Source organism: Nymphalis io, chromosome 10 (genome assembly GCF_905147045.1).
Source record: "Nymphalis io chromosome 10, ilAglIoxx1.1, whole genome shotgun sequence".
NCBI lineage: Eukaryota > Metazoa > Arthropoda > Insecta > Lepidoptera > Nymphalidae > Nymphalis > Nymphalis io.
Window position 1 is genome coordinate 12,802,309 of NC_065897.1, and position 14,469 is coordinate 12,816,777.

General features: G+C 36.7%; 1 protein-coding gene across 1 annotated transcript in view; it reads right to left on the bottom strand.

Moving 5' to 3' along the window:
• Positions 1-535: 535 nt before the first annotated feature.
• LOC126771468 (uncharacterized) overlaps positions 536-14,469 on the bottom strand; it is a 37,161-nt gene continuing 23,227 nt past the window's right edge. The window contains exons 2-6 of the mRNA XM_050491365.1: positions 4,901-5,102; positions 3,735-3,876; positions 3,342-3,456; positions 2,367-2,623; positions 536-1,911 (exon numbers count right to left, since the gene is read on the bottom strand). Coding sequence (XP_050347322.1) covers positions 1,638-1,911; positions 2,367-2,623; positions 3,342-3,456; positions 3,735-3,876; positions 4,901-5,102 — 990 coding nt within the window. The 3' untranslated portion in view covers positions 536-1,637. The remainder of the gene's footprint in view (positions 1,912-2,366; positions 2,624-3,341; positions 3,457-3,734; positions 3,877-4,900; positions 5,103-14,469) is intronic.

Here is a 14,469-nt window from a genome sequence, read left to right on the forward strand (position 1 = left end):
TTTAGTGGGTATTCCGACGTTCGGGGCGCACTCGGTGCCTTGGACTCTGGCGAGCTTCACAAATCCCCCACTGTTCCCGTGGAGGAAACGCGTAATGCGTTTTTTCCAGCGTTAAAAAGAAGGTTGGGGGTTTGTAGTCGTGCTGCGCTTTGTATGTGTTTGGATACATTGTCACATAGTTTAAATTTATTTGAATATTGAGTTTATGCGGCAAATAATTTTAGCGCTCTCTCCTTATATTTGTATATGCATGATTTCTTTAACAACTGGTTATTATAATTCTTTCAATGGATATATTTAGTCGAATATTACTTATGGCTTGGTGTATTTAAGTAAGTGAAATAAATATATATTTTTAATAAATGATTTATTTACAACTTATATAAACTTATATGTAAGTATTATATTATAGTAGTAGTAGTAAAATGTAAATATTATATTATGTTATATCGAATACAAAAATTAAGGAAAGGTACATGAGATTAGAAGAAAGCGTAAAAAAAATGTATTTACTATTATAAATAGCACAAATTTTATAATTATGGCACTTATGCAAACGTATATATTATGATTATATGCAAGGTTTTACGCTTTTTAAATATTATACATAACATAAAAGTTTTGTTCATTTGTATTATTGTAATAATAATAAAGGATTTTCACAAGTATATAAAATGCGTAAATCGAAAAAAATATGTATATAATTTAGTAATAATAATTTTATTGTGCGTTAAAGATAATTTTGCTACCGTATAAAATTAATTAGTATTTGTTGACTATCGTAATACATAGCTTGCACACGCAAATCATTAAGATGAAACATTAAAACATGGCTATATTTCATAAGCCTTAATAAATAACAGATGTTAAAAAAAAACTCTTTATTTTATTGTACATAATACCTCTTATTTATACAAACTATCCTTACCTATGTTATAGTTGACTTCTTATGTAACGAATATTGTTAAATAGAATCCTATGACGTTAAAATTTAAACTTTTTTATTAGGCACAATGTCGGTAGTCTTGAAAGAAGTCGCCAATGACGTATAATATTTGAACTAATTTAAAGTAGTAGTAAATTACATATCGCGATTTTTTATATATATTTAATTTCATTCGTCGCATTCGTGAAATTGAATCAAAAATGACCGTGAGTTTATGATATTACACATTAAAAAATATCAATATTTTGAATGGACTAGTATTAAAAAAAAAGATATTTTACACGAAATAACGCTAAACGGTCGCTATTAAGTAACGACGTCCTTATTATGTTGCTTCATAATTCACGTTGCATTATTGTGCATCAGCTTTTTAACTATCAGTCTATATTTTAGTTGTTGGTAGTTAGATTACCACTCAATCACGATTCTCCATATCATTTCATCATAAATTCTGACAGGAAACTGATCATAGGTTTCACTGTTGGCAGTGCATGGGCAGGACCAACCTCGCTTTGTCTCAAATATTGTCAACACGTATACCCTCTTATCTTGGGCCCCAACTCCACTAATATCTATGGAATTTTCTGACTTAGATCAACTTAGTACCTCATATATTTTGAAGCTGATATGAACGTTTAATTTAGAAATGTCAAGTGGAAAATTAGTAAGGTCTACCGATGACGATGTCGAATCAGACTTTGTCGCGCTGGTATCTTCTTGAATGGAATCTTCTTTTGAAACGTCTGTACGGACATCTGCCGGAACTTCTCTCGTAGGGTCCGTACTCGCAGGTCGGTGTCGTGCAGTCCCCTTGCGAGACACAAACTCTATCCCTCAATCCGAAGTGTTCTTTGCCTCTTGCGAGGGATAGGCAATCGCGTTTACGAGTTATTTCTGGCCAATCGCAAACACAGGAACATATACCGTCTTTTATACGATTCTTGAACAGTGCTGGACAGGTGCATCTGTTAATAAGATAAATATAGATTTTGTATAATTTTAATTTAAATAGAACTGTAATTTACAGTCAATAAATTATAGCCTGGGAGGATAATCTTCGCCTGCAAGAGTTGGAAGCTAAATGAAAGTGCAAATTAAACTCAAGATATATTTAAAATCATATGATCGAAATACATTTGATTTGAACAGTGAGCTTAAAATATTTCAACGGTTATAACAAAGTTACTGTTTAAACTTAAACTCATAGCGTTTATTAGGATTTTTAAACTATGTAAACTAAAATTAAGACCAGAATAATGCTGAAATATATTGATTTGATTTCGTCTGCAATTTGTTCACTAGATAATGTTTTGTTAGATTAGATTATAATTAGATTTTAATTAAAAGTTATTCAAGTGTGCTACACAATTATCCTACCAAAAATATTTTATATGAGATATTTATCATTTTAATCATTAACCTTTTTAATTGAGGAGGAGAAGTCTGTTCCTCGTCTCTTTCTAATCTAGGTTCTTCAGTGGGCGCTCTCCAGTCGTTTTGTCTTTCTTTCGATGCACTCTCGTTCTTTTCCTCCCTCATTTCGATCTCTTTCGCGTCTCCGTGATAAATCTTCGTTCTAGGTGTATTCTGTTGCGTTTCTTTTGATACGCAAGCGCATCGTGTGTGATTGTAGAATAATATCCTGGCGGGTGTGACGTTACTACCGGCTCTGTTTAACTGGAAAAAGTAATATTATATTTAATACAGCAACACCTTGCCTGTAATTTTCTAGCTTTATTTGCTAGCTTCCTTTCCTTTTGAGGAGAAGGATTGGAGCTAATTTCACTATGCTGCTCCAATACATTATTGTCATTTGTTCCATATTTTTTTAAATAATCAATTATGTTTCGACAATTAGTATCGATCGAAGATGAAAAAATTATATATGTTTCTGTAAATTAGACCAACAATTTTATTTAAATGTTAAGTTAGCCTATAATTGGTAAATATTTCGTAACAAAATTTTTATATACGCATTAAGAAAATGTTTTTGTTTGTTAATATACAACTAAAAATGTGGTATTTGTATATTAATCATATTAAAAGGTTTTTAAAAAATATTGCTAATATAACATTAATGACGTTATATTTATCTTAATTTTCCTTTCTAATATAAACAATACTAGCAAAATCCGGTAGACGTTCTGTTTGGTCTTATAAATAATATATACATATTCGAAAGGTATACATTCGAAGAGAACTACCATGGCCTCTGTAGACCGGTATAGAAATTGATGTGCTGCGCCAAATTATAGTCTGCGGCAAGTTACACCAAATTGGATACTATAAAAACCTTCTACATATACTCTTCTAAAATACATTCAGCGTCGAAGATATACAGAACAAATATACCAACATCAATTTATAAATATAAGAATAATTAGTAGGTACATACAAAGAACGATAAAGCGACGTATTTCCCATCGACGGGCGTGCAGACTTGGCTCTCGTCGTAACAACATCCCGAGTCTGGAGCGCAGCGGTGCAGCTGCACGCACGGCGGTATGTAACTGAAATGTAATATATAAATAGCACAATCTGATTTTAAGATCAACTACCTAGACGAAAGCTACGGCCGTACGTGTGCGACCAAACCAATTGTCTACATCTAACGCTCCGTACAGTCTTTATACCTATATTAATTTAACTCAATGTCAACTGCATTTCAGTTTTGTTGTTGATGAAAAATGAATTCGGTGGAAACAAGGAAGTCATAGTCATAGTCGGATCACAAGTAGCAAACTTACAACCAGTTTATTACTAAATGTTGTATTAAAAAAAAACATACAGAGTATCTGCAGCTGGCGCCAGTTTCCTCACGGAGAGCCACCTCGGCTGCGGTGTGAGACATTTACCGGAGTGGACGACGTTGCGCATATTCGCTATTGCGCTCTTGTGTAAGAACACACGCTCTTCCGCTGTAGAGTGAGCTGAAAATTCATAAAAAAACTGTTGAAATACATCAAAATATTGTGACAGAAGTTATTACAATATTTAGAACCAAGGGTGACTATTATATTATTATCGATGAAGTGGTTTATTGTTCGCAACCCAGCAGACCTTAGGGATTGCTTGATATTTTGTTAATTCGATAACAGTCGTTCAGTTATCTTTTTTTATATATATGCGCGGGAAAACTATTTTTTTAACTTTATTACCAAACAATGCTAATGACGTTTTGAAACCTATGTTCATATTTCCTATCCAGTTAAGGACGGGTAGCGACATCTCGGGTCGGTATACTCAACCAAACACAACGTCATACCTTTTATCGGCCGCGATTGGTTAATTTAACTATTGTACCCGCACCCCTTCTTGATGTCTGTACATTTTTTTTAACATTATATGCAATTTAAATTGAGAGCTTAACGCATCTTTTATTTCCACACCTTCGAAACTCATCATCTTTCAATCATCATCTTGGGTTATTCAACCTGTCAACGCTGCAGCTATAACTGATTATATTTTTATTAAATCAAATACAATATAGAAATGTGTAATTATTAAATATATTAAGTGAAGTACATAAATAAGTGTTTCTAACATTCGGCCATTCTGACTATTAAGTTTGTCCTCAAACTTACTCCAATTTAGTCTTGGAATTTTTGCTCTCGTTAAAATCAATTCTTGGAAATATGTTCTTGACCGAGTTGCGGGCAATGTGTTCAATATTTAGGACCAAAGTACATTACCACATGTGTATTCTCTGATCCCTTATTTTCATATCAGATGACACAGCGTTTCGACTGCAGAGTAATCAGATACAGGACAAATGGTTTTCGAGTACGAGGATCGAGGTACGAGAGTATACGACAGTAGTAACAGTTCCGACAACCAACTCAGTGCTGCAAATGTGAAAAAATTTCCACAGCCTCGGGTTCACAATGTTATTTTAAATTTAGAGGCTTAAGGACTTAGAAAGAAGAAAGACTAAGGAGAGATTTAAGGACTCACAATCTTCTAAAATCCTAGGCCGTTCGTTAGTTGCGGCGACAGGATCGAGAGTTGTATGTCTGGATACATCTAGTCTGGTGAAGGCAGAAGGCGTGACTCCTAATAGAGGCCTGCTGGTGGAGCTGCTGTCTTCCTCTAATGGGTCCCATTCTTCGCCAACATCGTTGGCGTAATCTCCATCACCAAGATCTTGTTCCAAGTCCTGAGAAAATTGTTTATCAATCAATTAAAATGCTCTATTTAAATAGTTACAACCAATTTTAAAATGTAATTTTACAATTTTGTTAGATTAAATCAACGCAAAGGTGCCACGGCTTCGAATTGTCATTTCTTAAAAAAAAAAAGCGACAAGAAACCCGGTAGATATTCTTTTACGTAATAAAAATAGATGTAAAAAGAATTGACATTTAATTTTATAATTAATTTTAAGTGTTTATACGGATTAATATATATTTTGAGAACTATATTACAATATGATATCTATGTCTGGCATGATTAAGAATAAAAACCACGACATACTTTCTGTGATATTTCGGTACATTTGTAATTTTTTACCTAAAGTAATTAGGTAATCGAAAATCAACTATTATAAATTAATAGTATTGCTTTAATATCAATAAAAAGATTCATTAAATAGTCACTAACTGGCTTAAATTGCCTTAAATTTTAATCAATAAAATGTATAAAGTACTCGTGCATGGCGAAAGCTATTAATAAGAATGTATTTTTTTTAAAACATGAGTGTATTTCGTGAAATTCCAATTTGACTCATACATTTTCTATATAATCACTGGTGGTAAGGCTTTGTGCAAGCTTGTCTGGTAGGTACCAACTACTCATCAGATATTATATCGCAAAACAGCAGTACTTGGTATTGTTGTGTTCCGGTTTGAAGGGTGAGTGAGCCAGTGTAATTACAGGCACAAGGGACATAACATCTTAGTTTCCAAGGTTGGTGGCGCAATGGCGGTGTAAGCAATGGTTAACATGTTTTACATTGCCAATGTTTATGGGCGTTAGTGACCACTTACCATCAGGTGGCCCATTTGCTCGTCCGCCTACCTATAATATAAAAAAAATCCTTATCTCGTAATCGTGACGCTGCACTGGTCTCCAGCTTCCCCTTACTTGCGTACGTATTTAAGTATGCATGCCGAATAAAAATCAGTTTAAAATAAATTGGTTCGAATTCCACTTAACCCTGTACAAGTGGCAACGTGCTTCCAGTCCAGATTTAAAACAATTCCTTGTTTAGCTTCAGGAATGCACCGTGAATAGAACCCACGCCTGCTTATTTTCATTCTGATAAATTTTAGTACATTCAAAGTGCAATGAGTTGGATATAATTAGTCATCTATTTAAGATTAAAGAGATCTTTTGATTTATTTTGTTATTGTGTATGATTAACTGATAAAATAGATTTATAACCAAGATGCGGCTACTTTTACTGATAGGCCAACATTACTTGGAATAGTTATAGTGTGTGTGTGTGTGTGTGTAAATTGGGAATTCTTAATTTAAATATACGTTACTTCTAAACATTTTGTATATTGCTGATTATCACATATAATTAATTTCACTTCAATATGAAACGGTAGTTTTTTAAACCCGAATCAACATCGGGCCAAAAAATGCTTAAAAATTATCTTTTTTATATAATTTATTAATCGACATTAATAAATCAAATTTAAATCATAGCAAAATTATAGGAATTTATTTAGAAAGCAGAACAAATGTTCCTTATATTTTTATTAGAGAATTACTCCATTCATAAAAAAGCAAAGCACGTTAACGAAAGAGAAGCACATTGATTGATTACAATTAGAAACTATTGCGAAGTCAACGTTGCAATTACGACATATATTTAATTTAATCTCGATTTGCTTAGAAAGTAGGTAGATAATAGGAATGTACCGGTTGTTGTCGCAATTCATTTGTTTTATCAAGTTAATCACGATTTGGTCCAATGTTCGTTTGCGTCATGTCAATGCTAAATGCTTGTTCAATGGCGCTATTTACTTAGTAAATGAAGTATGTATATAAATCGAAGTATACTTTATTCAATAAGGTTCTTAAAAACACTTAAACCTTCTACAAGATTATAGATTTATTATAGATTTTATTAAAAATAGTCTAGTATATTTATTCATCGCTTAGTCGCTTATTACGTCATCGACCAATTACAATTCATATTAAGGTTAATAAAATATTAAAATCAGCGTTTCAAAATCTCAATGTTAGTAATTATTAAAATAAACAGTTTTTAATTTAACTATATAATTATATATATGATATGACATATTATATTATATGACCCATATAATATAATATGGATGGTTGCTAATTGGCGAGTGGGGTAGCCACGCAAATTAGCAGCTATCTCTTTTCTTTCTTTTTTACATTTTTTTATTTCGATTTGAAATCGGTACGTTTGTGATTTTTTTCCTATCGAGAAAATTTTTAGGAATCGCGTTTTCACAACATGTAGGCATTAGTATATAACCCCATTTTTACTATATTCTTACAAACTAAAAGTGAAAATGCCTTTTTTTACAAGGAATACATAAATAAGACTTTATAATTAGAAATACACAAATAACAAACAAAACAATTTATTACTATAATTGCTAACAAAACCAACTAAAAATGACAATTCAGGTAATTGTTTGTTCGAAGCACCCAAACTTCGCGCCAAAAGTGATATTCTTCCTCCATGACGGGCGATGACGCTTTATTCCTTTTTTTTAAATAGATTCCGGCACAAGGAACTGATACATTCGGTCGATGATTGTTAAGAATATATTATTCCCAAAGTGATTAATTGGATATTGGCATTTTTATGCTGCATAAACCTAAGACATGTATATAGACACTTAATACGAATTATCATATGGTATCTTAAGTTTATCGTCGTATTAAATGTTTACTACCAAACATCAAACAGCCATAAATAAACTACGAGTATTACCACGATTTTGCTAAAGGTTAACACTTACTTAGGCTTTGCCTTTTATATTACAATATATTATACGTATATATATATAATTAAATATCGATAGAGCCTTGCGAGTCGTCTATATTTTTAGTACATACAAAATAAAAAAAAATATCGTTTTAACAACTGTTAATGTCTAACTAGTGTTTGTCAAAGTTTGCTTAACGAAGTTTTGGGGTCAAAATGAAAGTGAACACGATTTACCGCTAAGAAAGGTTATCACGACACAACGGTGATATACAACGTTAGTGACTGCCTCGTTGGTCTAGTGGCTTGATATAAAGCCGCAGACCCGGAGGTCCTGGGTTCAATTCCCAGGTCGGGCCGATAAAAAGTTATTGGGTTTTTCTGTCAGAAAATTCTTAGTAGCAGCCCGGAGTCTGGCAGTTGGAATTATGTACACTTCCGTGCCTTGGAAAGCACGTAAAGCCGTTGGTCCTACGCCTAAACTCTTTCCGGTCGTGACGGATTGCCGTCCCATCGGATTATGAGAGTGAGGGAATAAAGAGTGCACCTGTGTTTGCGCACACACTTATGCACTATAATATGTCCTGCGCAGTTTACCGATTATATATATATATATATTTTTTTTCAGCCTTTTGCCGTCCACTGCTGTACGAAAGCCTCCCCCATAGAACGCCAACCATCCCGATCTTGAGCAGTCCGCATCCATCCCGAACCTGCCACCTTTTTTAAATCGTCGGCCCATCTTGTCACAGGGCGTCCTACACTACGTTTGCCTAAGCGTGGTCTCCACTCCAACACGTGTCGGCTCCATCGGCCATCAATGCGCCTGGAGACATGACCAGCCCACTTCCACTTCAGCGAGCTAATTCTAAGCGCGATGTCGGTGACTTTAGTTCTCTGGCGAATGTCCTCATTTCGGATTCTATCTGCCAGAGAAACCCCAAGCATCGCGCGTTCCATTGCTCGCTGAGCGACCCTAAATTAGTGGACCAGTCCTACGGTAAGTGTCCACGTTTCGGCACCGTAAGTCATTACAGGTAGGACGCACTGATTGAAGACCCTGGTCTTAAGCGACTGTGGGATCGACGATTCAAAAATATGACGTAACCTCCCGAATGCCGCCCAGCCCAAACGTATTCTTCTTTTAGCCTCCTTCTCAAAGTTGTGCCGGCCAAGTTGTATAGTTTGGCCCAGGTAGATATATTCCTGCACAACTTCAAGTGGAGAGCCATTTACGACCACTGGTCTCGGGGATACATGACGGTTTGCCATAATTTTGGTCTTTTCAATGTTCATCCCGAGACCTACTTGTCTTGAAGAATCGCTCAGGCTGTTTAGCATCTCTTCCAAATCCTGCAGAGTCTCCGCCATGATGACAATGTCGTCGGCAAATCGCAGATGTGTAATGTGTTGGCCATTTATATTAATGCCGCGTCCGTTCCAATCGAGCGTCTTGAAGACGTCCTCCAATGCATTGGTAAAGAGTTTCGGTGATATTATATCTCCCTGTCTTACCCCGCGATGCAATTGGATTGGTCTTGTGCTCTGATCTTGTACTTGGACGGTCATGGTTGCGGCTTCGTACAAACACTTTACCACCTGGACATACCGACAGTCAATTAGGCATCTCTGCATGGATTCCAGAACAGCCCAGGTCTCGATGGTATCGAAGGCTTTTTCGTAGTCCACAAACGCTAGGCATAGAGGCTGATTATATTCCTCGGTCTTCTGTATTATTTGCCTTAGTGTGTGTATGTGGTCTACGGTACTGAAGCCTTTTCGAAACCCAGCCTGCTCCACGGGTTGGAAGTCATCGAATTTTCGGGCAAGACGATAATTGATTACCCTCGAAAACAATTTGTAAACATGGCTTAAAAGTGAAATGGGGCGGTAGTTTTTCAGAAGAGCTTTATCGCCCTTCTTGAAAAACAGCACCACCACACTTCTGCTCCATGTCTTCGGTGTTATACCATTGTGGAGGACGGAATTAAAGATGTTAGCCAGCTCTCTCAGAACTGGTGTGCCTCCTGCTTTGAGAAGCTCTGAGGTAATTCCGTCATCTCCTGGAGCCTTTTTGTTTCCAAGTTGCCCGAGAGCAATCCTAATCTCGCCCAAATCGATGTCGGGTAGATCGTCTGATAGATGGCGTGTTAGTCTGGCTCGTGGGTCATCCACACTGTGGGACTCAGGTGGAGGTACTCGTGATGAGTATAAATCGCCATAGTACTTTTCGATTTCAGCTAGAATCTCTGGTTTTGAGGTGACGGTTGTGCCTAGTATGGTTCTGAGTTTTGTCAGGTGACAACAGGAGGTATGTGACTTTGCAAAAACCTTTGAGCCCCTATTGAGTGCTATAGCATCTTCAATATTCCGGGTATTCGCTCGTCTTGTGTCACGCCTTATTAGTTTTTTAACCTTCCTGTTAAGTGCCTGACACTCAGATGGCGTCATGTTCTGCTGTTCTCGTCTCCTCGTCATCTCGTTCAGAGTTTCGCCTGAGAGCTTCGACTTACGTCCATTGCTCTTTTGTCGAAAGTAATTCTGGCCTACCTCGCGGATGACACGCACCAGACCATTGGTGGCGTCGTCAATGCCCTGCCTGGTTTCCAACATGGCAAATCGGTTCTGTAGTTCCAGCTGGAAGCTTTCGCAACCAGCTTCGACCTGAGGCAGAGTTGGTCTAAGAGTCGACTTCATTAACCGCGATCGTTCTATTTTAGTGTTAATATTCAGGGTGCCTCTTACCAGGCGGTGATCACTTCCAGTGTTTACCCTGTTGATCACGGAGACATCCCTAAATATTTGGCGCTTATTGGATAAAATGAAGTCGATCTCATTCATCGCTATGTTATCGGGGCTTCGCCAGGTCCACTTCCTTTGGGGCTTTTTCTGGAAAAATGAATTCATCGGAAATAATCGCTGAGCCTCGAGGAAGTTTACCAGCATTTGTCCCCGATGATTTCTGCGCCCATAGCCGAATTTTCCTACCCTCGATTCACCATCTTCTTGTACTCCCACTTTGGCATTGAAGTCACCCATAACAATTGTGTAGAAGGTATTGGTACGAGACATAGCTTTCACTATGTCTTCGTACATGGCTTCGACCTCTTTGTCAGTGTATGTAGACGTTGGGGCATACACTTGTATAACCTTCAAGGCATACCTCTCGGTTATCTTTAAGACAAGGTATGCCACCCTCGCCGACACACTGCCAACCTCCACGACATTGCATCTGAGTGACTTGTGGATCAAAAAGCCGACGCCACCTTGGGATGGTTGGTGTCCTTCTCGGAAGTAGAGTAAGTGACCGGCATCTAGTGTCATCGTGTCCTCGCCCTGTCTTCGGACTTCTGATAGACCTACTATATCCCAGTTAATACGACTTAGCTCTACTTCCAATTCTGTCAGATGTTCGTCCAGCCGCAGAGAGCGTCCATTATACGTGACCAGAAACAGTCGCCGTTTGTGGTACCCTGCCGTAGCCCGGGGATTCTTAGCACCCCCCATCGCACCGTTACCATGGCCGGTACCGTGGCCAGGAATAGTGTGATTACCGGGAATTGGGGGCCGTGAATTTTTGTCGTCGCTCATAGGGGGGTTTTTGCCTTAGTCACCACGCTTGGCAGGCGGGTTGGTGACCGCAGTGGCTGGAAATCTTTCACTAATAGCGCTGCTGCCCGCTATCAGGATTTGCATTTTCGGATTCCAGCATTTGTGTGGTTATACCGCCACGATTTCGGTCGATTATATATTAGAAATGTAAAAAAAAAATATACATACATAAATTAGAAGAAACAAATCACTAAAAAGCACCATTGTCATCCCTTTTTCATTCTTCGAATTCAATAATATTACTATTGTTATTAGATTAATGAATTCAACCAGTTATATCCTCGAAGGTCGTAACAGACGAAAGTTCCATCGCTTAACATAAAAAGAAGAGTATGCATTAAACCGGTCAAGTCAATAAGGGCTTAACCACGCTAATAAACCGCAGATAAAAACTAGATACGCTGTAATGTATACCAGGATGTTATCCCAGACTACCCTCAGGCCTGATTACCATTTGCATTCCAATTTCGATTGTATGGCGGAATTCTTATTATAGCAATCGGAACCACTTCTTTAAAACATTATAAATATTTTAAAATAATAAAATTTTGATTGAAATTCATAAATAATTAATAGGCTGATAAAATGAGTCGCCTAATGGTCAAACTGGGCAGAGTGGTAGTGTCAATAATATGATGATGATACAGATTTCGATCACGGCAGCTATTCTCACATAACTGCATTAACTGCATAGAAACGGTAAGTGCCCGAATAAAAATGTCACTCTCATCCCCTCAGTCTAAATCCGACAAGTCAGAAAATTCGATACGATAGAAATAGGTCCTTTATTTACTTAACAATTAGCGCGGGCTTGTGAACACAGCGAACTCTATAACTCAATAGTGTTACAGATAACTGTTGGATGACTTCAACGGCGTCCTAAGCCGAGGTCCGCTCTCACAGGAGGCACCCTTAGGATGTCCGTTTCCACTGAGCCCCTTATGTGGCTCCCAACATCCGGCTTGAGTTCAACTCGGCCATCCCGCCCGGTGACGCGATAGAAGCCACTAGGGCCAACAGCAATACACAATCCGAAAAAAAAAAAGAAAAAAAAAAGATAACTGTTGAAGCAAAACGTCTTTCATGCTTTGAGACTATACGCAACATAGCGAGGCAATATACACAGTATGTACATGTACCTAACATATATATAGATACAATAGAAATAATTTTCAATATCAATAATAATCAGGATTTTCTTATGAAATCTATTATAATTAACAAATATAAATAATTGATTAAACCTATTTATTTGGTTTACCGTATAAACTTATTTATTTTTCCTTTTTATAATGTTATGATTAGGGATTTCATCCGAGCTTAGAAACCTATTTTAGGATGACAATAAACATAGCATGCAATTATGTTGACACAATTAGTACTCTACGTATTAAGAATAATATCGAATCTCCGATTAGCATTATGTGCTTGAAAATAGTTTGTTAGTTTTAATATGGTTTTATATAACTGATAACAATTGTTATGCTTTTTTATCCTTCACACATTCGATCGCAATCCGACACGGCAAAAAGTTTTCAAGGGCGATTCCCAAAACCGGGCAAAAGAGCATACTGCTGTAACAGGTGATAAAAAGTTTCTAAATGGGTGAGTGTATAACCAGTGCAGTTTTTAAAAGGAGGTAAGATGACTGAATAGACAGGTTGAAATGGTCTCCTGTTTCTCGTCAATTAATATTCTCTCATTACACAAAACTAACAGTTCAAAGTTCTATCGACTTCTCATAATATTAAGGACGGGCCGGTAGTTAGGGTAGATACTTGCCTTTCACTCCGAAGGTTGTGGGTTCGATTCCCATCCAGGACAGACATTTGTGTGCATGAACATGTCTGTTTGTCCTGAGTCTGGGTGTAATTATCTATATAAATATGTATTTACAAAGAAAAATAGTATATGTAGTATATAAGTTGTCTGGATTCCATAGTACGAGCTCTGCTTAGTTTGGGGTCAGATGGCCGTATGTGAATAATGTCCCAGGATATTATATTATATTATAATGACGTTCGATTTTATTAGATTCGTTCAACACTGAGTGTTAATAAATTTAATTTCCTTTATAACTGATATGATATAATGACAAGATAACAATACGTAACAGGTCTAATCGGCTTAACTTGCTCTCACAGTAGTAGGTTATCAGGTATTCATGATATCTATTGAGACTGACAATTGAATGAATGAGGAAATCTGCGCGTGCCGGAAGAAATATTAAAACATGTACTTTCAGAGGCATACCAGCAATGGAATACACTTCTATTCGTATCCTGCTTCATAACAGACGATGTCTTTGCTGAAAAGTGGGACATTTCTACATACATTATGCATACTGTTGCTAACCAGCTAATTCGTTTTCGCTTGTAATTTAAATTCAAGTACAGTAAGCGTAACAGCCTGTAAATCTCCCACTGCTGGGCTAAGGCCTCCTCTCCGTTTTTGAGGAGAAGGTTTGGAGCTTATTCCACCACGCTGCTCCAATCTGGGTTGGTGGAATACACATGTGGCAGAATTTCGGAAATTAGACACATACAGGTTTCCTCACGATGTTTTCCTTCATCGAAAAGCACGAGATGAATTATAAAGAGAAATTAGGCATATGAAAATTGAGAGGTGCCTGCCCGGTTTTGAACCCACGTTATCGGTTAAGATTCACGCGTTCTTACCATTGGGCCATCAAGTTTATCAATTCAAGTACATAATGATTATTTTTATGAATTAAAAAATGTATAGACTGTAAATATTGGTGCTGCTGCTGCTGGACTAATGCCTCATTTCATTTTTTGACTAGAACGCAATGTCTCTTTAAATGTTATTTTAATGGTATGTGTTTAAATATTTATATGTTATGTTTTATAATGTAGATTATATTTATGTGAGAAATCTTAAAGCAATTATCAAATAAAATTTTACAACTTTTTAAATTAATCGTATGAATGATATAAGAATGAATATGAAACAAACAAACAAAGAAAAGTCTGAG